Consider the following 27,862-nt stretch of genomic DNA (forward strand, 5'->3'; position numbering starts at 1 on the left):
TTTTCTGGTGCTAAATCTACTCCACTTATGACAGAACAGAAATCAATGGTCTTGGAGAGTAGCTCTCCACGGGCAGCTGATGGGAAGTGGAAGGTAAGTACCCCAGCTTCCTCACTGCTCCAGTGAAACAATACTGATGCATGCTCCACATCCACTATAACAGTCTCTAGCAGGACAGAGCACTGGATGCCCACAGTAAAAATGCTTGTCTTAACAACTGATTGGCTGGCTGCCTCTCCCTATCTAATCTCCCATTCCCATGACACCTCTTCTTTCACCTCCCAAATAAACCACTTGCCCTGAAAGCTTTATCATAGGGTCTACTGTCAGAGAAAAGTATTGTTGGTTTTCTCTCCTTAGTTTCACTTGGATCATGTACTTGTGTATCATTTGTGTCTTCTCCCATCACACAGGTCTGGCTCCTATAGTCATACTCTAAGACCTGGATAAATGTTGTGATTTCAACTTTGCTGGTGTCCTGAATCTTGTCTAAGTTATTGGGTTCCATGTTGGAACCACTCCTGAATTTACTATACTACCTAGACCAATGTCCTGGAAACATACTACCCCTCAGGAGAAGCTTCTAGAGACAATTAGGGCTCTTTGTGCTTGCTATTGAGGCTTTGGGTTATCCTAACACCTTGAACCCTTTATCTATACCTCCTCATCCTCATCTAGTACTCACAGAATGCACAGGTACATGATTCACAGCCTATATTGGAAACACCAGCCTGAAGAAATTTTATTCCATGGCCTGGCTCATTCTTTGGCTTCTGTCTGCCTATCTGTCCTCATTTCTCCGTCACTATGTCCTTGGGCTTGAATAATGTTTTTTCTTTCCAACCTGGTTGCTCTGAGAGGTCTGCTCTTTGAGGCTCTACACCATTGACCAATATCAGAAGTCATTTTAGCTCCATTCAGCCTGGCTTGTGTTGTTAAGGACAGCAATGAAGCAGATATTACTGGCCTAAGGGAGGACATAGATAGATGTATGGGCAATTACAACTCACTGTGGCAAATTATTGGGGAGGGCAGAGTGTAGAAGGGCATCACATGAATGATATCAAACCTGTGCTAAGAATTAGCCAAGGAAAATAAGAGGGAAAAGCATGGTTCAGAGAGCAGTGTCTACAAAGAAAGAAGCATTCTCCCACAAACCCCATGTTGAACAGGAGCCTGACAATAACTAATGACACCTTTTCCTTCCAGCTGAAGCTAGAATTCAAATATTTATATTTAAATATGTGGATGACTAGTTCACTAGTAAACTTTATTTACTCCAAGAATCCTACTCTTAGTTACTCCTTCTGTCGTGCTCTGTCTCTCTGCAGGAGACAACAGCATTATCTGCAGAACCATTTAGAAGACATTGGATAAGGTGCAGTTTAATTGAGCCTTCTGTGTGTGGGTGGCAGAAAATTAGAGCTCCAGAGGATCATGGGATTTCATTGTTGAGTCATTTGCTTCAGGTAGAAAGCAATAGATTAGAAATTCAGCAATAGAAACCTATACCTGATTTCCAGCTCTATCAGTGAACCACTGCAAGCCCTTGTATTGCTTCAAAGGCAGATAGCATGTGAAGAAAGCTCCAGGAAAGAAGCCTCATCTAGTCCACCATCTCTACTAACTCCAGCTCATCTCTTCACAGGCTACATGGCATAAGCTAATCTCAGATACAAGGACTGGGAAAGACTTGCTAAGTACTAGGCTTTGAAGAACTTAAGTGAATTTCACTTCTTTAATGTCATGTCTTCTCTGATTTCTGTCAAAGAAAAGAGTACATTTTTCTGGAGGGAAACACAGGTAGGATCTAATAATTGCCAGAAGTAGAAAGCCAATGAGGAGAGGTGAGGAAGATGACAGTATTGGGTTCATCCATATTGGATGTGATTGACAGAATTTGAGTGGGCATGGGTTTGGGGAATGCTATTTTCTATGCAAATATTATGTTTTTGGAAAGAGGTAATTTATCCCTGCATGTACATGCACGTGCACATGCACACTGTGCGCATGCATACACACACACACACACACACACACACACACACACACACACACACACACACACACACACAGCCAGTCTTGAGTATCATTACAGCTCCAAGCATGATTAACTCAATGAGGCCAAATGCTTCTGGATAAAGTCAGTGTGCTTCAGCAGAGTTAGGAATCACAACATGCTGCTCTCTTAGATCTCATTGGGACAGAGGCAATGCTATTCCAGAGTTATGCGGTAAGTGAGATAATCACAGTGAAGCTGAGGCCTCATGTAGAAGGAGAGTTGCTAGCACCAGACAGAGTAAAATTGTTTCTGGGTGTTAATTGTCTCCAAGAATCATCTCAAATCAGACTACTGACTTAGCACATGATATTTAAAAAACATTGAAGGATCCTGCAGATTTTCAATTTTTCCTTTCTTACTTGTGATGAGACAAAGGACAGAACAACTACTAGTCAGCTGGCATAACAGCAGAGTTGGACGTGTTAGAGGAATGGCTGTCACTGGAAGTCATGCACAATGCTGCAACTGGTAAGGACTTGTATGAGAGACGTGCTTTATCAATGGAAAAACTTGAGCCAACCTTTGAGAAGTTAAATGGTCTTACTACAGATGGAACTCTGGCTATGGCTGGCTCCCAAGAAGGGGTTCATTTTATTCGTTAAGAAAGAACTGAATTATCTCAATATTGTGATGCAAGAAAGTCTCTATGCACAGTTGTTAACAGCACAACAATGTGATGTCGACAGTAGTGCCATGTATAAATTTTGTCAAAAGCACAGGGCTTAACAGCTACCACTTCAAGGAGTTATTAAATGGTCATAAGAGATCTTATTTTATCACTGTAAAGATGGCAGCTGACTCCTGGGTGTGCTCACGAGGTTTCACCAACTGTGAAGTCAAGAAGTTCATAGGGGGGAAAGAAACCTGTCAGAGAAGTTAATGATAGCAAGTGGCTCTGATCTAGCATTCGTGGTAGACCTTACGCCAAGCTGAAAAGTCCGATCAGGTTCTCATCTCTCTGCTTTCAAACACGAAATCATTTGAAACACGTGTGAAAAGTGCAACTCAAAAGAAAGAACATACACCGTGCATTTCCCACTCTGGAAAGACAACCTTCCCTGGCACTTGAACAGGGTGAATGTAAATTAATGGAGGCATTTAATGAAAATATTCAAGGATATAAAAAGTCAAATGAAATTGAACATCTTTGCTACATAGCTCAACACAGACCTAGCTGGTGTGCCTGAAAATCTACAACATGAAATCATTCAACAGCAAAGCAATGATGAACTGAAAGCTAGATATAACTATTTCTCATTGCATGAGCTGTATAAACATTACTTGAAAATGATGAATTTCTCACTTTGGTGGATATGCACTAAAATATATGTGTGTTCGGAACAATTTATAGCTGTAAACAATCCTTAAAACCTACCACTGAAAAAAGCTGACTGTGTTTCAGACTAACATGAACCTGGAAAAACAGTTGGGAGTAGCAACATCAACACTACCAGCTAACACCACACACCCTCACCAAAGAGTATTTCCAGCCATTACATTAGAAGTAAGTTAATTAAATGTTTGAACAAATATAGCAGGCTAATTTTTAAGTTGATAATTTTGTATGGCTATGAATGATGTTATATATACTCAAAGGCCCTTGACAGAAAAAAGGTTCCTCACTCCTGAGTTTATAGCAACAGAAAACAAACTAAAACAAATGGCTTTCACACATCTTAGTAGTTGCACTTTGAGTAGTTATGTAAGTACCCAACAAGTCCTGAAATGTTTATGCTTGGCCTTTTAAGGAAACACTTGCCAGAGTAGTGACTCTCAATAGTGACAACATAATAGGAGAAAATGTGAATATCTGAATCTTTGAATGGGTGAATAAGCACATATTTGTATGGTTGAAAAAGATACTTTAGCTGCATAATCTGGAAAATTCCATTGTAGCAATCACCTAGAGAAACCCTGCTACAAGTAGAAGGAATACCATAGCCGTATTATCTAACAATAATAAAAAAACAAGACAATTTTAAACTAGGTTTTAGTATATTAGTAGTATGGAAATTTAAATAATAGTAAAAAAAATATCTAAACCAAGATACATATCAATATATAAAAACATAATGACAACACCTGGGTCCCAGTGGCTTTTACCTGTAATTCTAGCTACTCAGAAAGCTGAGATTTGAGCATTGCAGTTTGAAGCCAGCAGGAAAATTTGTGAAATTTGTATCTCCAATTAACCACTAAAAAAAGTTGGAAGTAGAGCTATGGCTCAACTGGTAGAGTACTAGCCTTGAACAAAACAAAAAAAAGTTCAGGAACTATAGCACCCAGGCCCTGAGTTCAACACTCAGTATAGCACACACATAATAATAATAAATAATAATATTAATAATTATTATTATATAAAAATAAAAAATAATAATAACACCAAGCCAAGAGCCAGAGGCTCACACCTTTAATCCAACCTACATAGGAGGCTAAGATCTGAGGATCATGGTTCAAAGCCAGCCTGGGCAGGAAGTCCATAAAATTCTTATCTCCATACCCTATCACCCCCATAAACTCTCATCTCCATGGATCATAGCTCTCATCACCTAAAAAGCAGGGAACTGTGGCTTTGATTTCTGAGTGGATTTTTTTCACTATATTACCTTCTCTTCAAGCAAATACTTGAGGGAAAGTCTCATAAATAAACTGCATGAAGGGGCTGGAAGGTGGTTCAGTGGGAGAGCGCTTGCCTAGCATGTATGAGGCCCTGAGTTCAATTCCTCAGGACCACATAAACATAAAAAGCTGGTGGGAGAAGATCTTTACTAGCCCTACAACAGACAAGGGTCTCATATCTAAAATATACTTGGAACTCAAAAAATTAAACCCCCCAACAACAAATCCTCAAAGAAACAACTGCCCAATAAATAAGTGGGCTAAAGACTTAAAAGAGAAACTTCTCTGAAGAAGAAAGAAGGATGGCCAATAGACACATGAAGAAATGTTCAACATCCCTAGCCATAAAAGAAATGCAAATCAAAACAACATTGAGATATCACCTCAGTCCAGTTAGAACGGCAAAAATCAAGAACTCTAACAACAACAGATGCTGGAGGGGATGTGGACAGAAAGGAACCTTACTTCATTGTTGGTGGGAATGTAAACTTGTTCAACCACTTTGGAAAGCAGTATGGAGGTTCCTCAAAAGACTTCACACAGAACTCCCCTATGACCCAGCAATCCCACTTTTGGGCATTTACCCAAATGTTTACAAACAAGACCACACTAAAGCTACCAGCACAACTATGTTTATTGCAGCATTATTTACCATAGCTAAGATATGGAACCAACTCAGATGCCCCTCAGTAGATGAATGGATCAAGAAAATGTGGTATATATACACAATGGAATTCTATGCCTCCATCAGAAAGAATGACATTGCCCCATTTGTTAGGAAATGGAAAAACTTGGAAAAAATTATATTAAGTGAAGTAAGCCAGGCCCAAAGAAACATAGGTCCCATGGTTTCCCTTATTTGTAATATCTAGTATATGTATGAGTCAAGCAGAAAAGGTCAGATAATGTGATGTCAGGAAAATGAACCCTTAGATGTGTATTTTAAGGTTTTTTTTCTTTCATGCATGTGTTTCTAACGCATTTATAAGATTATCTCTTTGTTGCTTTGTATGTCCCTCCCCCACAGTATAACCCCTGCTTTCACTATATTTGATGTCAGTATAACTTGTGGAGGAGATGGGGAAAAACCAGTTGTTTAAGGATACAGGTGGACCTGTTGCAACAATGAGAAGTACAAGTTGTCATGTCCAAAACGAGCTTTACAACATCGGTTGGGGGGGGGGAAGGGGGGGAAGGAGAAGGATTGGGATGGGGGAGAGGGGGGAGGCTGGGAAGGGATGTGAAGGGTAAACAAAGGAGGAGGCTGCAATGCTTGGTAAGAAATGTACGCATTATCCTGCCCATGTAATTGTAACTCCTCTGTACAGTATGTTCACAAATAAAATAAAATTTAAAAAAAAAACATAAAAAGCTGGAAGTGGCGTTGTGGCTCAAGTGGTAGAGATCTAGCCTTGAGCTGAAGAGCTGAGGACAGCACGCAGGCTCAGAGTTCAAGCCCCACAACCAACCAAAAAAATAAATAAAAAGAAACTGCATGGATGAGGTGGTCTGGTGAGGGACAAAGCTGCTTTAAAAAAAAAAAAGAGGGGATAGGAAGGGGGAACAATGAGAAGGCAACAATGCTTGATAAGAAATGTACTCATTATCTTGTCCATGTAATCGTAACTCCTTTGTACGGTATTCTCACAATAAAAAAAAAAAAAAACCACAAGAGGTTAGTCTTCCCAAATCTCTCATAATCCTACATGATAGGAATTGCTATCCTATCATCTCTTGAATGAGAAAGTACCTATGTGAACAGATTCCAAAACTCTAGAAATCATTGGCCCACTGTGGTCTGTGGTTATTCATTCCAAGAAAATGGAGCTCAACCTCTAATTTTACCATCAAGAAAAAAATAATATTCACACATGTAGGTGAATATGTGTATATATACATGTACATATACATATTTAAAAGTAAAACTCCATCTCAACAGAAAAGCTGGATGCAATGACACACACCTATCATTCCAGTTATGTGAGATGCATTAGTAAGAAGATCATGGTCCACGTTGCTAGGGCAAAATGTAGTACCCTATCTGAAAAATAACTAGAATAAACAGAGATAGGGACATCGCTCATGTGGTAGAACTCCTTCCTAGCAAGTATGAGGTCCTGACTATGAGAGAGAAGAAAAGGAAGGGGGAATAAAAGTAAAGGCAGCCAAAGGTTGTCCCATTGAAGGAAACTACTGAAGGAATAAGTCATGTTGTAAAGTCACCCAATGGGATCTGGCATGTAACTGACTCTCAGTTAAAACAGAAATGATGGATTTTATAAAATAAATGTGTCAATATGGTATATGACAACAATAACAGGAGATGAAAGAGAACATGGAAGAAAAACTGAACATTCTTATTGTACTTAAAATGGTATACTATTATTTCAAGGCCTGCTGTGATAAAATAAAGATGTAAAAAAGCTAAAGTAACCACTATACAAAAATAGATCTAAAAATAAGCCAATAGTAGAGACACAATGGAATCATTATAAAATACTCAAACCTGAAAGAAGACAAAAAAGAAAGAATGATGAACAACCTGGACAAATTCAAATCATATAAATAGCCACACTTAGTCTAAGAATCTAAAATCACAATCAGAATACACAGATTGTCAAACTGACATGTTTTCAACAAGAAATCCACTTAAAACAACAAATGCTGATGAAGATACATGCACTGTTGGTGGGAAAATAAACTAGTGCCGCAGCTATGGACCTCAGTATGGAGATTCCTCAAAAAACTAAAACTAGACCTAACTTACAACCCTGCTATACAGCTCTTGCACAACTATTCAAAAGTGTATAAGTGAATGTATAAGAGACACCTACAAATCCACAATTACAGGTGGGGACATTACCTCACCTGTGTCAGTAATCAATACAAGTGGATAGAAATGAGGATACATATGTGGAAGTCCTGTTTAATAGGAATAGAACTAACATCATTGAACTTCATAGAACCTCTGCCCAACAACAACAGAACACCTATTACTTGCAAGTATATATGAAACAGTCACCATATTCTGGGCTATAATTCAATTTATACAAAATATGTACATAACATAAAATATATACTCTAATGATGAAAATAAACTAGAAATCAATCAAAGGTATCTTGAAAATATTTACTGATTTGTAGACTGAATGAACAATAATTGTGAAAATGAAGAAGAAAGAAAATAAGAAAAGGGGGAATAATAACAGGAAGAGAGGGAAGGAGAGGAAGGAAACAAAGAAAAACAGGGGGAGAGCAAAAGGGAAAGCAGAGAAGAATGAAATCAAAGATTGACATAACCTGAAATATTTCTTAGCAAAAATAATAGACTGCAGGGTAGCCTTTTGGTCTCATATGTGATTTGATTAAATTCACCCTAGAAGGAGACTGTAGTAAAAAATGTTCTGTCCATTGACAATTCTATCCAAAACATTGCAGAAATGGTCAAGCTTGGCATCTAACACATTGCCTCATTCTTTCTCAAGATTAAGCTAAGAACTCATTACTCCCTCTGGTTCAAAATATCATCAGATGTTTTCCTGCTTGAAAATGAAAGATGCTTTCCCTGCATCATCGGGTTTGCTCAGCCCACCTCTGATCTAGCCAGCTTGGTGAGAAGGTCCTTGAGAGCTCAGACTTAATCTCACACTGTTAGCTGCTCACTGAAAGTACATACCACCTGAGCTTCTGCTCTTTTCCAGGGAAGTCTACACTCCTGCAGGACCCTTCTAGGCCACATCCAAAAGCATCCAACAAAGAAGTCAACACTCTGGCTCAGCACGACCTCAAGCTATTAGGAAGTGGGTCCATGGATAAATGCCTTCAACTCTAATCCTTTCAGAACATTCTCTGTACTTCTGAGTAAAATCAAGCTCTGTTGCTCACTCACAGCAACACATTTTCAATTTTGTTCTGACTCCTTCCGTCTCATCCTGCTTGCTCCTCTTACCTGCTTCACAGGTTCACCTACCAGAAAACTGCCAACACCCATGTCTCTTGTCTCCATCTCAAGATAGATTTTATAACTGAATCTTAGGACCTCAATAATAGCTTTGTCAATCAAGAAATGCCCTTCCTTTTTGTCCCTGATCTCTCAACAAATAAAAGCCACATGTACTAGGAGGAACCATTCAATATGCTCATTCTTTTGTATCTAATCCAGGCTTCAGGTTATCTTTGGCCTCTGACCTGATCATTAAGAGACAAACTAGCTACCAATTCCAAGGTGATGGATGAGACAGGGTGAAGGGTGCCAAAGCAGAACAGTTATTGCTTTTGCAGTAAGAGTCAAAAACATGTGGCCAGGAAGCCAACTGTCCCTGAATTATCTAATTCCCAGGACTCAGTCAGACACATTAAATATACATACCCAGAGCAGTGCCTAAAAAGGGAAAATTAATCATGACAAATTTAAGATATACTTTGGGCCCACATTTTTGTGCCTGACCAATCTTCCTATGCACCTAAGAGGAGAGAATCAGAGCTATGTGCCTCAGGACCTAATGACCCCTATGACTAAAAGCAGGTGAGATGCATGACAAGTTGACCTTTAGAACAGTTCCCTGAGCACACAAGCAGTCAGGACCTCCTCCCCACCTGCTCCATCCTGACCTCTATAGTGAGTCACCTTTCCTACCTTCAGCTTGGCCACTAATCCATCAAAGGGAAAAAGACAGCCCTCACTCTTTTAGAAACAAAGCATCTTCAAAGCTCAGAAACTAGAGCCACTGACACTCCTGAAGGGATTTCCAAGGAAGTTGTTAGAGGGACAGTATAGAGAGCTTCAACACCTTCAATCCAGGACTCAAGCTGATTAAGGGCCTCATGTATACCAATACAGCACCAAGTAGGATATTGAAATGAAGACAAATGACTGCCTACCTTCAGTTCAGAGGTGTGGCTTAAGTAGTAGAGTGCCTGCCTAATATCTTCAGTGTGGTAGGGGTGTAAGATGGGGTTTGTGGAAGTAGTTAGTTAGGAGGAACATTTGTGATTGGACTAAGGCCTTTCTTGAAGTAATGAGTTAGCCATCATGGGAGTTCATCTTTTCCCTCTTGCTCACCTTCCTGCTTACTCTTCTGCTACAAAATCATCACCAAACCAACCAAAGGCTACCAGCAAAACTTGGGTTTTCCAACTGTGAGTCAAAACTGTGAATCAAACTTTCCTTTATAAATTACCCAGTCTCAAGTATTTTGTATAGCAAGAGAAAACAACTTAGACATCTGCTCATGCTCTGGGAGTTCCTCTGTGAAGAAGTAGCTTCTTCTACAAGATCAAGCCAAGCCTACAGCTGCACCTTCTTCTGCAGCTACCTAGGCTGGCCTAACAGCACCCATCAAGCAGCTCACCTCGCATACATTTGTTTGCTATAGTTACAGGGGCTCACATTCAACCCAAGTCATGACATTACACTTCAAATCCATGAGACATTTTAAGAAACATTTTATTATTATTATCTTTGAGTAGTTGTACAAAGAAGTTCCCATTCTACAAAACAGTATATGAATACAAGGTGTCTGACAACATTGCATGAGACTTTTTTTTTAACATTTTATGTAGAACTTGAGAGAAAACTTGTGAATGGCTAGTGCTCTACCAACTAAGACATACCTCCAACCCCAGAATATTTCTGATTAAAGATAGCATGGAATGTACCTTAAAGATAACCTCAACATGCAGAGCACATATGGCTCACACCTGTAATCCTAGCTACTCAGGAAGCTGAGATGTGAGGAATTGAGGTTTGAAGCCAGCCTTGGTTTCTAAGAGTCTATGAGACTCTTATCTCCAATTAACCACAAAAAGCTGGAAGTGGAGCTGTGACTCAAGTAGTAGACTGCTAGCCTTGCACACAAAAGCTCAGACATAGCACCCAGGCCCAGAGTTCAAGCCCTAGAACTGGCACACACACACAAAAGAACATAATTTCCATGGAATCCCAATATATTTAGATATATTCACCAGAGCTTTTCTAAATCTCAAAAGATTTCTCAATTCCAAGATTTTTTAAAAATAATTTTTATTGTGAAAATGCTGTACAGAGGGGTTACAGTTACATGAACAAGATAATAAGTACATTTCTTATCAAGCATTGTTGCCTCTTCCTTTGTTTTTCCCCTACCGTCTCTTCCCTCCTACCTCCACAACTACACTCCTCCCACCCTGGCCTAGATTGTAAAGTTCGTTTTTCAACATAGTGTCTTGTACATCTTATTGTTACAATGGGTCAACCTGTATCCCTATTTAAACATTTTGGTCTTTTCCTTTCCCTTCCCCAAATTATACCGACATCAAATACAGTGAAAACAGAGGTTATACTGTGGGGGAGGAACATATAAAGCAACAAAAAAAAATCACATGGTACCTTATAAATACGTTAGAAATAATAGCAAGAAAGAAAAAACCACTTGTGTCCCTATCTTGGGAAACGGAAAGACTTGGAAAAAATTATATTAAGTGAAATAAGCCAGGCCCAAAGAAATATAGGTCCCATGCTTTCCCTTATTTGCAATAATTAGTATATGTCTGGGACAAGTAGAAAAGGTCAAAAGCTATGACCAAATAAGATGAAGTTAAGTTAAGTGAAATTCCAAGATTCTTAAATCAGCCCACTGCCAGACTGAAGTGAATTAAAGATAGCTGCAAAGTCTTTAATATCGTTCTCATCCCCAGAGATAGGTGTGAGCTCCACCCTTAAATCTAGGATTTAGGGACTTGCTTCTTCAAAAGACTATGCTAAAATGGAATCCTAAGAGTTCCAGGATTAGGTCATAAGATGTCACTCAGCTCACCTATGTCAAAAGAACTCATCCTCAGAAGATTCCCATTCAGACCCAATACTAGGGAGCCGGAGATCTAAGCCACATTGAGAGGCCTCATGTCAGTACCCTGTTGACAGCCTCAGGCAAAAGCCTGCATCAACTCTCAGCTATATAAATGAGCTACTTCAAAGATCCAGCCAAGTTGAGCCCTCGTATAGTACCAGTCACCATCTAAATGCAACTACTAATACTATAGGTTTGTCTGAGAGCATTCTGCCCAGATAAGTCAAGCCAACCCACAGGAAATAGAAATAAACTATTGCTTACAGTCACCAAGTTTTGTTGTCTAGTAAGTTGATAATAAGAGCACATGCACTTCAAGGTCCTCTAACCCACCTTCCCTCCATGGTTGTTTGTCACTTCTCTTGGGGACCAGAGAATTCAAACAGATCCCTCACCTCCAAACATGTATAGAATACTACAACTGGAGTATCAGGAAAGGAGAGAGCACCTCTCAAAACTAAGCACTTCAAAGAGATAAGGGGCAATTCAGTAATGTGGCCAAGCCTATAAGCTGGCTTACTTGACTCTCAACTCATGTCTCAGCTATAACTCTGTGCAACCTATTATCTGTTCCAAAGCAGAGAAGGCAGCATTATGGACACAGGTTCTGACAGTCCTAACTCCTTTCCTGGCAAAGTTACCTTGAGAACCATGACAGTATTGCTTCTAATGTAACCAAAGAATTTATTTGGTCTCCAAGAGCTAATTGTATGGACTAGAAGGACAAACTGCCAGATGACACTCACTCAAATTATTTCCTATACCTGTATTTAATATCTACTGTGTACCAGAAGATGAGTTGAAGATAGATATAAGGGGCTCCCACAGGAGTAAAAAAGTCACTTCCCTGAAACTATTGACCTAGACCAGATCATAGGCACAAACTCCTCCAATACTATGAGATGAATAGCCTAAAAGCATTGTCTATGAAGTGCCATAACATACAAATGGCTGCTTTTAGAAAACAAGTTTCCAGAGCATGAGAGCATTTAAGTTGACCTTGAAGAATAAGCAGAAATTGGCAGAAGGAAAGAGTGCTCAAAGTCTAAAACATGCTTATACAATAGATGTCAAGTGAGTGTGAGATACAGTATTAGAAAATGAGAGTGAGACTAAGATTAAGAAAGGCAGGGCTTACAGATCAGGACAAACATTTGGGAATTTATACTGGGGGATGAATCAGACAATGAATATCAGTAACAGACTAGATCTAAGTTTTGCAGTAGTGATTTTGGCAGTAGAGAGTGTTGACTAGAATTCTGCATTAGTCAATTTTGCTGAGCTACAAAAACTCCAAAATCATAATGGCATTTATCTCTCATTTTTACAACTGTATTTTGGCTAAGTGTAGCTAACCTGGCATAAGACTGGCTGATCTTGGCTCTGGACCAGATCTGGTTCAACTTTGGTCTCTTATCCTATTCTTATCTTAACCTGTCTCTTATTCTTCTGAGCCAGAAGCTAGATAGCTCAAGATAGCAAGATGCCCAAGATAGAGAATTTGCTTCTCCTGGCCACGGCTGGAGTGAAGGAGGAGTCCAGCTGTGAAAGCATACTTCAAGCCTCTGTTCATATCACAGTTGTCAACTTCATCTGCCAAGCCATACCACCAAGCCTCAAGTCAAGGATATGCACCTATGACAGAAGAGTGAAGAATTGGGACCAATCATTCAATTAACCACAAACCAGATAAAGTAGAAATAAAGAAGACCACTGGTCTCCTGGCAGACAGAAGAAGTATTAGAAGCCAGAAGACTGCTTTGGAGGGAAGCAAACATCCTTATTGTACAATTAATTCAGCAGCTACAGAGAATGAGTTGTGGTTGCTGTTGGCTGCCAGTGACTTCAGTCCACAAACAAGGATATGAATTAAACTAACACTGGGAATACCCCAAGCCTTATTATATGAAAAGGTAACACCTGCCAACACCTTAATTTCAGCCTGACAATGCTCAATGAAAGACCCAGCTGACCTACAGCCAGACTCTGGACCCATTGAAATGATGTTGTAATTTATTTATAGTGCTCTAAAGTTAAAAGTTTATAATAATTTTTATATAGTAATGGGCAACTATTAAGACCCTGATCCACAGATTGGCAATCTACAGCAGGTACAACAGCCAACAAGCTGTGGTTGAATATCAATGAGAACTGAGACTCTAGCTCTCCTGCTCCACTTTCCTCTTTATATATCTTATCTTTGTGGTCCACAATGACTGTTGAATCTCCAGAAATCCTAGATACATTCCAGACACAGGAAAATATACCACAGATACTGTGGCTAGTGGCGTTTCTGCCAGGACAACATTAAAAAATGTGTATTATGGATCTTCATTACACTAGACAAGAGGTTCCTCTGCGGATTTTTTCCCACTGCATAAACACATGTCTTTTTGTCAGTGTGACTGAGAGGATTTATGGATCACAAACTTCATCTCTTCAGAAAGCCCTACATGTGACTGCACTGTGATCTTTTCTCCCTCCTGAAATAAAAGCAAACGATCATCTAACTACACTTTGGCTCCTCTTCAGATCACCCTTTCCTGGAGTGAATTCCCTAATTTTAGCATCTTTTGCAATCTGAGTAGGCTAAGACTTTACCAAATTATTAAATATTCATTCCTTCTTCCTTAACATATCTATCTGCAAAATATCAATTCTCACAATTTACACACACATCAAAAAGAAAGTAATCTGTACCTTCAAAACTATGACAGAGATATCTTCCACTAAATACATGTGTCTCAAGTTCTGTTTTCCATAAAGTAATAGGACAACAATTCATTTATGTTTTCTACTTCTATATAACAAAAGTCTCTTTTCTTCTGGTTTCCAATAACACATTCCTCATTTCCTTGTAATTGTTCACTAAGTGCACATTTAATATTGTTATTTGTGCAACTGTCTGGCTTATGACAATATAAGAATCCCTGAAACAATACAAACTTTCTCAACCAGGCTGCTCACTTCCTCCCAAGTCATCAAAGGAAGCATCTTCAGAATCTATATTTCTACCAACAGTCTGTCCATAAAGACCTAGGCTCTTTCTATCACAGTCCTCAGAATTCTTCTAGCCTTTACCCACTGCCAATTTCCAAAGCAACTTCCATGCTTTTAAATCTTTGTTACTGCAGTACCTCATTTTCAAGTATCACGGGTCAATATTAACTACCCATAGCTTCTGCAGTAAATGGCCACAAACCTACTAGCTTAAAACAACATAGATATACTCCCTTCTGGTTCTGGTAGCCATAAAATATACACAGAAAAGGTATGGGAAGGCGGCTCAGTGGTACAGTGTTTGACTCGCATGCATGAGGCCCTGGGTTTGATTCCTCAGCACCACATAAGCAGAAAAGGCCAGAAGTAGCTCTGTGGCTCAAGTGGTAGAGCACTAGGCTTGAGCTGAAATGCTGAGGGACAGCACCCAGGTCCAGAGTTCAGGCCCCATGACAGACAGAAAAAACAACATAAAAATACACATGGAAGAACTGCACCTTTTCCAAGGCTTTAGGTAGAATCTACTTTCTTTCCCTTTTCAGGACTACAGGTTATCTGCTTTCCTTGGATCACAGCCTCATCCTCAGATCACTCAACTTCATTCTTCCATCCTATCTCCAGCTACTGTTCCATCTCTTTTTATGAAAAACCTAATGGTTACATTGGGTTCCATCATACAAACCAGCATAATACAAGATCTTAACTTTATTACAATTGCAAAGTTTCTTTCACCATGGTAAGCAACGGGACATTTACGTGTTCCAAAATTGAAGAGGTAAATATCTTTTTATTCCCCTGTCCATGATACTGTGATAATGAATACATGACACTGTGCATGGCCAAAGCACATAGAACTTTAGAACACAAAGAATGAAGTTTAACATATGCAAATTTTGACAATATTTCAGGTGCTAGGCAATCCAAGTATGCAACAACAAAATGGAACCAGGACTCCTTAGAAAAATGGCTAAAGGGTAGGACTGGGGCAGGAAATGTACAAGATGAACCTGGAACATCTTATACTAGCTTAAAGTAAGATATTCTCAAAAAAAAGATAAAAAATTAAGGTCAGTAATTGTGGTGTGTATCTGTAACCCCAGCCTTTCAAGAGGCAGAGACAGGAGGATTATGTTAGCGTAAGACCTTATCTAAGAAACAAGCTAAAAGCAAAAGGAATAGAGGTGTGTTTCAAACAGCAGAGTACTTGTCTAGCAAGCACAAGAACCTGGATTCAATCTCCAGGACTGCTAACAAACACAGACACACACAGACACACACAGACACACACACACACACACACACACACACACACACACACACACACACGATAGAGCTATGTCAAAAGGACACAAATGCTAACTGAACAGCTCCCAATGGCCAACTCTGAAGCAATTTGAGCAACCAAATTAACTAGTATTGAATTATAGCTAAAAATGTAAAATAAGCATCCATGACTCCATTGTAATGTAAGAAATTTTTGAATAAAATAAGGAGAGAAGAAAACAGTCCCTGAATAGAATAATTCTAAATAACGCCTACAGATATTCCATCCTCAGGGAGATGCCACCTAACTGGCTACTCAGTAAATGAGAGCTATAATTAGAAGCTTCTATCCACAGAGGGAAAATAGGAAAATAGTTACTTCAGAGTGGAGGGACTTAACAAGCACTCCCTCATCCAGGTGATTAGGATTCACATCAAGAGAAAGATGGGTAATTTTAATACAATGTAGCTTTGATACATCCTAAGGATGTTACTTTCCCTGTTCCTCCCAAGAACACATCTCTCTAGTCTAATCATGAGGGAGCAAAGTCAGACAAAACCAATAGAGAACCACCCTACAAAATATACTCTTCAAAACTGTCAAAGTGATCAAAACAGGGGAAGTCTGAAACTTACCACAGCCAATCCAAACTAAGGAAGCATGACTGCTAAACATACTATGGTATCCTGGATGAGATCCTAGAACAGAAAAAAAGACTTCAGGTTAAAACCAATCAAGGCTGGGTACCAGTGTCTCCCACCTATAATCCTAGCTACTCAGGAGGCTGAGCTCTAACGATCATGGTTCAAAGCCAGTCCAGACAAGGAAGTCCATGAGACTCTTACCTCCAATCACACACCAAAAAAAAATCTCGAAGTAGATCTGTGGTTGAAGAGAGCTAAACTTGAGCAAAAGAGCCCACGGATAGTGCCCAGGCCCTGACTTGAAACCCCAGAACAAGAAAAATGTTAAAGCAAATCTAAATAAAGTACAGACTTTAATAAGAATGTAAAAGCATTGGTTTATTATTGTAACAAATATCCCACACTAATATAAAATATTAATCCTATGAGAAACTAGGTTGAGGCAGATGGAAGCTCTTGCTCTAGCTTTGCATGTTCTCTGTAAAATTGAAATAACTATAAAGTATAAACTTTATTTCAACAGGGAGGACATTGAAGTGCTTATACTGGGGAGAGTACTGTAATAATCCCTGAGAAGGCAGTGTTGTTAGACTTGGAAGAGGAAGTTGCTTCAGTATAAAAGATTTCTGGAGGTCACTAATGGTCAGAGGATCTGAGATGGTAATGGCCCTCAGAGCAGGGTCCACAAGAAAAGTCAGGAGGTTATAAGTCCCTGGTTACAAGCCGCCATGATTTCCAGTGGTGCCCATGAAATCCATCAAATTCACTTTGGCTACTAAAATCCTCAGTTACATCGTGTCTTAGTCTGTTGTATGCTGCTATAATAGTTCACCTCAGACTGGATAATTTACAAACAATACAAGTTAATCTTGTTCATTGTTCTGGAGGCTAGGAAGATCAAGTGTATAGTTGTATAGCACTTGGCTTGGACCGTGTCAGCATGATAAAGGGCAGTCAAAGCTCTCCTAATAGAAAGAAAAATCAAGGGAGGGGTGTATATTACAATCTCATTCACAGTAACCAACCCACTCCACAAGAATGGCATGAATCCATCTGTGGGGATATAGCCCTGAGAACTTAATTACCTCTTAAAGGTACCATCTCTTAGTAGAGCTACACTGGTAATTATATTTCAACATGAGTTTTGGAGGGGCTGGTAGATTGAATAAATGAGATTCAAGCCAAAAATCAAATATCAGTGTGAATAAAAAAGTCAAAAGACAAACTCTAATCATTTAAAGGTCTATAATTTTATGAACTTAGAAACTTGGCCTCAACAGATGTTCTCTAAAGATCATAAGTTGAAATAGCTAAAAGCTTAGGACAAATACGCTAAGATTCTATCCAATGTTAAAACACTCTTAACTGTGATCTTTTAGCTTGACCCATTCTTCTTAAATAATACTCCTTATCCCTCTTATAAAACATGTCCAGTGCTGCTTCTAAAAGAGACTAAAAGAACCCAGAAAAGTAAGTTTTGGTCAAATTTATTTGGCTTTAGCATTCAGCTCCCCAACAGAAATCCAGGTCAGTCAATCAGAATGTAATTTGTTGAAAGCATGCATTTGAACATGAACATCAGCCAACCCAAAGCGAGAGAACGAAATACGAAGCCTAACTGTGGGGCCTGCATTTAGAGAATGGAGCTGCCCAGAAGCTTGGCTGAGATGGGGTATTTTGAAGTAAATACACGAAATTGAGCAGTTTCCTGGTTTCTGTCAACCAAAGATTAGGAGGCAGAAGTTAAATGCAGACAATTTCCCCTCCACAAATGAAATGTGGTGTTCAGGAAGCTCTTTGTAAAGCGTTTCACTGTGCACTGTGAGAGATAAAAACACTTGAACCAAAACTCTTCTGGTCATGTTAGTAAGGATTAGGTGCTATAATCCACAGCTCCAGAAGTCCATACATACTCATCCTCCTCCCCACAAAACCCTCCACATAAGAGAAGGATTCAGCAATGAAATGAACTACTAACATGATGGGAGTGAGGGGGAATGAATGTTGGGATGGTTTGGGTTTGGGATTGGTTTGTGCTTTTGTTGTCTGGCTGGCTGGTTGGTTGGTCAGATAAATGGATGGATGGATGGTTATTTTATTGTTTGATGTTAGTATTCCTTTCTTTTTGTTTTCCACCCCTGCCCCCCCCCCCCCCGTGGTACTAGGGCTTGAACTCAGGATCTCCCACTTGCTTAGCTTGCTTACTCAGCTAATACTCTACCAATTGAGCTACATTTCCAGCCTGGTTTTTAGCTAGCTATTTTGAAGATGATATCTCTCGGCCTTTTCTGCTCAGATTTGCTTCGAACTGTAATCCTCTGGATCTTTTGTAAAATAATTTTATTGTTAATGTGTTGTACAAAGGGATTAACAAAGGGATAAGTCAGATAATGAGTACATTTCTTTTTTTTGACAATGTCATTCCTTCCTTTACTTTTTCCCAGTTTTCCCCTCTCATCCCTGTCTACAAGTTACATGGGTTATTTTTCACTGCACATGCCATAGCATGATTTTCTCTTATTTCTTTAACCAAACTGTAAGTCCCTTGAAGCATGGCCTGATTGGTCTTAGCATCCTGAGCCTAGTCCAACAAACATCATAAGCTTACTCACCAGGAGGTCATATAAATTCCATGAACTTATGCCTGAAAGGCAGCAGTTTTGTTTGATGATTTATGTACTACAAAGGCTTTGTCAAGAGCCTTCTTGCAAGACAGGTGAAATGCCGGTTCCTTGGGTCTAGGTGAAAAATAAGAAACAATAGAAAGTCTTCAGACCAGACTTCCCTTCAAATAATAGCCAACATCCCAAAGCAGTCCTCACTTGGCATTCCTCTACTGGGAAGAGCACATTCAGACCTGGACCAGAGAGTCTTATTCTACTCATTCCACATCTGCTGTGTTTGTAGTTTAGGGGAGCTAATTAATACCAAATACAGAGAAAGGGGCAGAACTATTTAAGTTTGATATGACACAATGACTATCTTTGACCTTTCTCTTGAAAAAGAAAAAAGAAAAATTACCTGAATCTGTATACAGGTAGGTGGAAATAACTACAGATTTTCACTAAGGAAGGAAACCAACAGTAGACAAAATGCAAGCACTTTCTAATTTATCTCTCTTCTGTCACTTCAAAGGGCAGCCTTGAACTTCCCACCTACACTTTGGTATCTGGCCTGTCAGGAGAAACATGTCTATGTTCCTACACTTTACTGCTGCCAGCTCAGCTGCTGCTGAAGATAAGGATGCTCATCACACAGCCCTGAAATAGCCCTCCGACTGCCAAGATTCAGACTGAAAGAAATCATTTAGTTTTTAATGTAAATGTCTGCACCAGATGCTTCTTGTCACTAATTCTGGGGCAAGGAAGCTATGACACATTTCAGCAGGGTAGCAGGACCTCTAGATGATTCTATGCAATAACCTCCCCTAGGAACCAGGTTCTTCTTAATATGTAAGCCAGTTCTAGGAGAATTTGCAGTATGTTATAGCTGTACCACTTCATTCAGAGCTCTAGGCAGCAGCTGACAGTCAGTATTTCCCATGACTTGGAAAGGGTGCTATGGCCCTAATGGTGAAGACTTGTGACTTGTTCTCACTGACATTGCTTTATACACTGAGGGGTTCCTGGTCTGCTCCAGTCACACTCCTTCCTTTGACCCAGGAGGCTTGTGACATGCAATATTCTGATGATAGCTCTCTTCTCTTCTGGCTTCCAAAGTGCTAAAGATGGTTGATATAAGGTATAAATGGTTCATATAACAAGTTTATGTGTGGATAAGTCATGCCCAAGTATTATGGACCATATATAGTGCACCCTGTCCAGATGGGTAGTAAAAGGGAGGCATAGGTTCTGGAGACTTCTGCTTCCAGGAACAGCTGGCTAGACAACTAGATTAAGTAGTCAACACCTTTCATGTAAGAACTATCTTAAAAGCACTCATGTTCTAACAAGATACAAAGCTTGGAAAGTGTGGCCTCTGCCTGCTTTTACTCTGGTTGATTCAATTAGCAGGTGATAATGATATAGAACGCTCAGAGGCCTCTCCAAGGAAAAAGAGGGAATGAAGAAACTTGTAATTCAGGCACTGGTGGTAGGATTACATGCCTGTAATCCTAGCTACTCAGGAGGCTGAGATCTGAGGATCGTGAATCAAAGCTAGCAGTAAAGTCTGTGAGAACATTATCTCCAATAACCTACTCAGAAAAAGCCAGAAATGGCAGTGTGGCTCAAGTGGTAGAGCACTAGGCTTGAGCAAAAGACACTGAGGGACAGCGCCTAGACTCACAGTTCAAGCCCCAGAACTGACAAAAAGATAAACTAAGAAAGAAATTTGTAGTCTGGTTTATTGGGCAGGTAGAGCTTGTGTTACTGTAGTATGATGTGAGCAGTCATTGATGGCCATAATGATGACTCTCCAAGGATATTCATACCATGTATATGCCCTACTTAGCAGCTCTTAGAAAGCCATCATTCCCTAGTGTCATGATGTTGAAGTTGCCATGACTGAAAGGCATTTATGAAAAATATCCATGCCATATTTCCAGAGAACAAGTTTATAAATGAAATGATATTTGCTCATAAGTATTTTTAAATCAATCAATCAAAAACATATGCTAAGCAATATTTTAAATATGAACCCAAATAATCTCAGCATAAGACTAAAAATCCCTTTGAATCTGTGATAGTTCTTATTCTGTAGAAGTCAAAGGGTATTTATCATCTAACCGGAATCAAAGCAATCTGAAGGCCAGAGGCCTTAAGAAGTTACCCTGTCACTCCTTGCTAAAATGAAGTAGCTCAGCTAGCCAAAGTGAACAGCATGAAATGCTACCAATGCACAGTGGTAACAGTCATGTCTCCCTGGACACAGGCAGAATAGGCCAGTGGGATGCTCTGTATTCTTAAATTCATACTGGAGCCTTAGCAAACTAAGCACATGAAGGTAGAGTCAGAGGGTTATGCTTAAGACTCTGTGGAGTGCTTTCCAAGTGTTACCCCATCACCTGTCCAGTCAATAAGGGAGCTACCATCTAACTACTTCCTGTATGGATGGGTAGAACAGCCAATGTCAGTAAGACATTAGCAAGCAAGCACAAATAAATAAATATTCTAGTCTACTTAATAGAGACAGTAAGATCAATGGTCTATTCAAATGTTAAAACCATTTGCCACAATCTCTCAACCAGTTACAGTTGTTCCTCCACAATGCCATCAAAACCACTTTCATTCCAAACTATGTCATCTGGTCCCTAGGACTCTAAACCTTATCCTGTCACATTTCTCTGCTCCCAGTCTTGCTTGTTACTGCCCACTCTGCTCACAACAGCTCAGAATCTTTGTAAAGTGGTCACTCCCTGCTTTCAGCCTCCCATAGGCTTCTATCACAAGAATCAAATCCATGATGCTTACCTAACCTTGAAGGCCCTATCTTATCTAAGTCCCTCCTTCCTCTTTTCCACAGTCTCCTCATTTTTGTCTTGTTTATAGTGTTGGCCAGGCACATTGGCTCTGTGTCAAGCAAGCCTTGGCCCACATTTAGTCTGTTCCCACCTCAGTACAATTGTCCTTGCTGCCTGGATGCTCCTTTGCATCCAGGTGAACCATGGCTGCTGGGTTCACCATGTGCGTCATTGTCACCTCTTCACAGGTGCTCCCAAACACCATAGCCAAAACATAGTCCTTTCCAACCCAGCATTTGCTACTACCTAGTTTCCTTCTGTTGACTCTGTGGCAAGTAGTAGTTCCAGAAATTGTCTTGCTTTCTTAGGAAAACATTTGGTTTTTATGTTTTTCTTTCTCTTCCTCCTAGAATCTTAAAATCAGGTATCCATCTTGTCCAGAGGAATATGACTAATACCCAGAAAAGTGCTTAATGGTCAATTTTAAAGACTCACAGAAGTCTTTAATAACAAATGCTTAAATAATTCTAAGATTTACATTGGCTACCATTTTGTTTCAAAAGAATAAATAAGCTGAGCCATAATTTAGTCAAAGGTTTATTTGAGCTGGGCACAGTGGCTAATGCACATAAATATAGCCACTCAGAGATTCAAAAGACTGTGGTCCAAGGCCAACCCAGATAAAAAGCTAGCAAGACCCCCATCTCAATCAACAAGCCCTGCTTGGTGGGCCATTCCTATAATTGCAATTACACAGGAAGCATGGGTAGGAGGATTTCAGTCTGAGGCTGCCTCTGGACAAAAACTTGAAACTCTATATGAAAAATGAAGCAGATAGTGGTAGAGTGCATGAATCCCTGGGTTCGATTCCAAGTACCGCGTAAACAGAAAAAGCCAGAAGTGGCACTGTGGCTCAAGTGGTAGAGTGCTAGACTTGAGCAAAGAAGTTCAGGGACAGTATCCAGGCCCTGAGTTAAGCCCCACAACTGGCAAAAAAAAAAAAAAAAACACCCCAAAGGACTGTGGACATGAATCAAGTACAAGAGTACTTGCTTAAGTATGGAGGTTCCTCAAAAGACTTCACATAGAACTCCCCTATGACCTAGCAATCCCACTTTTGGGCATTTACCCTAATGTTTACAAAAAAGACCACACTAAAGCTACCAGCACAACTATGTTTACTGCAGCATTATTTACCATAGCTAAGATATGGAACCAACCCAGATGCCCCTCAGTAGATGAATGGATCAAGAAAATGTGGTATATATACACAATGGAATTCTATGCCTCCATCAGAAAGAATGACATTTCCCCATTTGTTAGGAAATGGAAAGGCTTGGAAAAAATTATATTAAGTGAAGTAAGTCAGGCCCAAAGAAACATAGGTCCCATGGTTTCCCTTATTTGCAACATCTAGTATAGGTATGAGTCAAGCGGAAAAGGTCAGATAATGTGATGTTAGGAAAACAAACCCTTAAATATGTATTTTAATGTTTTCGTTTCTTTCATGCATGTGTTTCTAACGCATTTATAAGATTATTTCTTTGTTGCTTTGTATGTCCCTCCCCCACAGTGTAACCCCCGCTTTCACTATAATTGATGTCAGTATAACATGTGGAGGAGATGGGGACAAACAAGTCGTTTAAGGATTCAGGTGGACCTGTTGCAACAATGAGAAGTACAAAATGTCATGTCAAAACCAGCTTTACAATGTCGGTGTGGGGGCGGGGAGGGGGGTATGTTTGGGTGGGGGGGAGGGGGGAGGCTGGGAAGGGAGGTGAAGGGTAAACAAAGGAGGAGGCTGCAATGCTTGGTAAGAAATGTATGCATTATCCTGCCCATGTAATTGTAACCCCTCTGTACAGTATGTTCTCAAATTTAAAAAAAAAAAAAAAAAAAAAAAAAATATATATATATATATATATATATATATATATATATATATATATATATAAAAGAAAAAAGAAAAATGAAGCAGAGCTGGGATTGTAGCTTAGTGGTAGAGTGCTTGCCTAGCGTGCATGAAGCCCGGGGTTCAGTTCCTCTGTACCACATAAACACAAAAAGCTGGAAATGGTGCCATGGCTCAAGTGGTAGAGTGCTAGCCTTGAACAAAAAGAAGCTCAGGGACAGTGCCCAGGCCCTGAGTTCAGGCCCTAGGACTCACAAAAACAAAAACAAAAAATGAAGCAAAAAAAAAAAAAAGGCTGTAGGTATAGTTCAAATGATAAAGTGAAGCCGGGCGCTGGTGGCTCAAGCCTGTAATCCTAGCTACTCAGGAGGCTGAGATCTGAGGATCCCGGTTCAAAGCCAGCCCGGGCAGGAAAGACCGTGAGACTCCTATCTCCAATAAACAACCAGAAAAGCGGAAGTGGCGCTGTAGCTCAAGTGGTAGAGCGCTTGCCTTGAGCTGAAGTGCTGAGGGACAGCGCCCAGGCCCAGAGTTCAAGCCCCACGACCGACAAAAAAAAAAAAAAAAAAAAAATGATAAAGTGAGTGCTTGCCTAGCAGGTACAAAGCCCTGAGTTCAAACCCTAGTACCTCCCCAAAATATTATGATCTGATTGAGAAGTTGCTTGTCATTAATAAGCAAGTAACATTCTGACATACATCTTCCTTTTGATTCATTTTCTTCTCACTCCCTAATATAAACAAAAATGCCAACCAACATTCAATCTAGAACTATGCTCACCCGGCAATTACATCCATTCGTTTGGTAGAAGTGTTGGCAAAAAGCAAAGAAAACATTCTGTGAAAATCAACTGTCTACGTCAAATTTGATAATATACAGTATTGAATATTCTATCATTATTGCTTATAAATTATGTGCTATTCTACATATCAGCAAAATTACAATATGAGTAAATGCATAAACATATACATTTTTCAGAGAGCCAGTTGTTAGACCTTTGCCAACACATGACTGCCTGGACCCTATGCCTGAAGCTTCAGATTCTGCAGGACCAAAATAAGGCCCAAGAATGTGCACTTCTAACACTTTCTGAAAGGATGCTGGTCCTACTCTTCCTGAGACTCCCTTCTGAAAACCTCCAACCTAAAAGAAAAGGAAGCACCCTCATGAGTGTTTCTCTTGATGGATATGCTACTCAGCTCCTGCCACTCAGTCACTAGGCATCAATCAAATACAGGCTTCTATTGTAGGAGACATTATGACTTAATACAAAAAGTCAATATTTGCTCAACAGATGATAAATATTGAGGCCAAAAAAACAGAGGGGGGGGGGGAAGAGGCAGGCATTAACTCCATCCAACCAGCAGCTATATCACTGGGTCAACAGATTGACCCTACTAGTCTGCCACAGCATTCCAAACCTATGTTTTCCCCCTCTCTTCCCATAATCAATGTAGCCACAAGTTTAAAAGATGTTTTCTTCTACTGAATATAATCTTTACCCATGTGTATTTTTAAAGTGTTGTTTCATTTTAGTTGTTCTTTGTTACAAGTTTAAAATGAGTTATGTATTTCTTTTTTTTTAATTTTTTTTTGTGAACATACTGTACAGAGGGGTTACAATTACATGGGCAGGATAATGTGTACATTTCTTATCAAGCATTGCAGCCTCCTCCTTGAGTTATGTATTTCTTTAGGACCTTTTTAAAACTCAATGTTAGCCAGGCACCAATGGTTCATAACTATAATTATTCAGGAGGCTAAGATCTGAGGAATGTTATTTGAAGTACAAGGCAGGAAAATCCATGAGACTCATCTCTAATTAACCAGCAAAAAGCTGAAAGGAGAGCTGTGGCCTAAGTGGTAGAGTGCTAGCCTTGGGCAAAAAAGCTCAGGGACAGTGCCCATGCCCAGAGTTCAATCTCTGGGACCAGCGTGCATGCACACAAACACACACACACACACACACACACAAAACCCACAAAAACTCAATGTCATAAATGGACACCATCTAAAATCCTAACTACTCAAGAGACTGAGATAGGGAGAATCATGGCTCAATGCCAGCCTAACCAGAAATAACGGTTAGACTCCATCTCCAAAATTATCAGCAAAAAGCAGGGCTAGAGGCATGGCTCAAGTAGTACAGTACCAGTTTAGCAAGCCAGCCAGCTGAGTGAGCACAAAGCCATGAGTTCAAACCCCAGTACTGCCAAAAAATCAGTATTAAATTTATCTACATAAAACTGTAATTTCAATGAATTGCTTAGTATTAGTGTAAGCACGATGCCCACCTTTGGTCCTCAGCTCCAGCTCCTCCCAGCCCTGGAGTTCCTGCCATACAGCTGGCCCCTCCCTCTCTCTGCTCAGACCCACCTGAACTCCCATCTACCTCACTTCCTGCCCCAGCTAGGAAACACAGTAAGTCATAATCCCAACTCACCTCCTATACAAGAGCTTTTTGCTTCCACTACAAATGTCTCTGTCTGAATGGGACACACACATAAGCCCTCCGGGTCCTTTAGGTCTGTTTCTTCTACTGACATCTGCAAATGAGGTCCTCCTCAGTGTCTATGACCTAGGTGCTAGACAAAGCCAACCTCACCCTCAGCCAGGTCAGCTCTCATTCTTTTCTCTTCACATCAGGCCCTGCCAATGGCTCAGCATCCTCTCACTAAGGCTGAGCTCCTGGGTAGGACATGCTCTGAGAGGAGGGCACAGAGAACAGCAAGTCAGGGGGACTCTGAGGTAACCTCCAAGCAGCATGAAGACCCTGGATGCACAACAAGAAATAACATGGTAGGTGTGAGGAGGAGGCCCCAAGTGGTACAAAGAGATACACAGCATCTATCACAAAATCAAACCTGATGGTTAGATTTATCCTAAAAACAGCCCCCAAATGCATTTGAAATATATCTTCCGTGTGCATCTAGAATCCTTGATTGCCTAGAATTACTATCTTTTCTTTCAAGCCAGAGGACAAAGGAAATTCACTGATGTTGTGGCCCACAATTAGGAAATCAAACAATCCCTGGGATTCCATAAGGTTGGAAAAAAGCCCTGAATCCTGATGTCTCCTTGGAAGCTGATTGATCTGTCCCCAGAAGTTAATCTCTCAGGAAATTGACCACTGGGGAGCACAGTGACTCACTTGTTTTCAAGCTGGAGGACAGGAACAAGCACCTGCTCTTCCATGTATTCAATTGAGCTTTTAAGGCATCGATCTGTTAATGGCCCTGAATGTTCTCTGAGTCTTCTATTAAAAGTACCTCCAGAAGCCAACATTAGCATCACTGGGACTCAGAGAATACTCTCCAAATGTCAAATGTAAAAGATGAAGTGAGGAGTGGGAGGAAGAGAACAGGAAAAGGAGGTTGAGCTAGGCCCAAGCAAAGCAAGGAAGCAGAAATTTGGACAAGGAAACCTGTTAGGGATGCTATTTCTTAGAGGAAATGGTTCAAGGAGGGTAACAGAAGAAGTGAAATTGATTAGAATACAAAATGTGTGGAAATCTAACAAGGGAATCCCCCCCCCCATAACTGATATAAGCCAATTAAAGAAGAGAGAAGGTCACAGAATCTTCCAGTGGTCTTTTTTCTGTCCATCTGCCTTGAATTATATACAAATTCAGCAGTTATAAGAAGGAAGGGTCTGGGAGAGCCACCAATGATCCTTTTTCTTAGGTGGCTCTACAGGACCTTGATGTTGCCTCATCAGCAAAATGATGGTTTCTAGTATCCTGATATGGATTGTGTAAAATGGATAATGAATGATTTTAAGATATAAGTATAAGTGTGCTGTGGATAAAACTTCCCTGGTAACTTGTTACTTTAGCTAGTAACGTAACTGTGACTCTGTAACTCTGTAACTCTGCTTCTGCTGTTTTCTGAGCAATGGGAGCACTAACCCAGTGGAACCATCGCCACCCTTTGTTCTATTCCCCTGCTTCCCACGAGCAAAACCTGGGCGGGAAATTTAAACTTAAGGTGCATATTTCTTGTAACAATCATTGGCTAAAACCAACACCCAGCCTCCCCCTTTCCCCGCCCTAGCCCAAAATGCTTAAAAGCCGACATGAGTTGGCACTTAGGGCCTTTTCCTGGGATCCTGGACTCCAGGTGTGGTCCTGGCGC

General features: G+C 40.1%; 1 protein-coding gene across 1 annotated transcript in view; it reads right to left on the reverse strand.

The window, feature by feature from the left end:
- The window catches only part of Slc24a3 (solute carrier family 24 member 3), a 735,644-nt gene that overhangs the window by 627,064 nt on the left and 80,718 nt on the right, over positions 1-27,862 (reverse strand). Inside the window, exon 3 of the mRNA XM_070006676.1 lies at positions 16,408-16,470. Coding sequence (XP_069862777.1) covers positions 16,408-16,470 — 63 coding nt within the window. The remainder of the gene's footprint in view (positions 1-16,407; positions 16,471-27,862) is intronic.

This window comes from Dipodomys merriami, unplaced genomic scaffold (genome assembly GCF_024711535.1).
Source record: "Dipodomys merriami isolate MVZ:Mamm:240054 unplaced genomic scaffold, mDipMer1.0.p SCAF_7, whole genome shotgun sequence".
Classification (NCBI taxonomy): Eukaryota; Metazoa; Chordata; class Mammalia; order Rodentia; family Heteromyidae; genus Dipodomys; species Dipodomys merriami.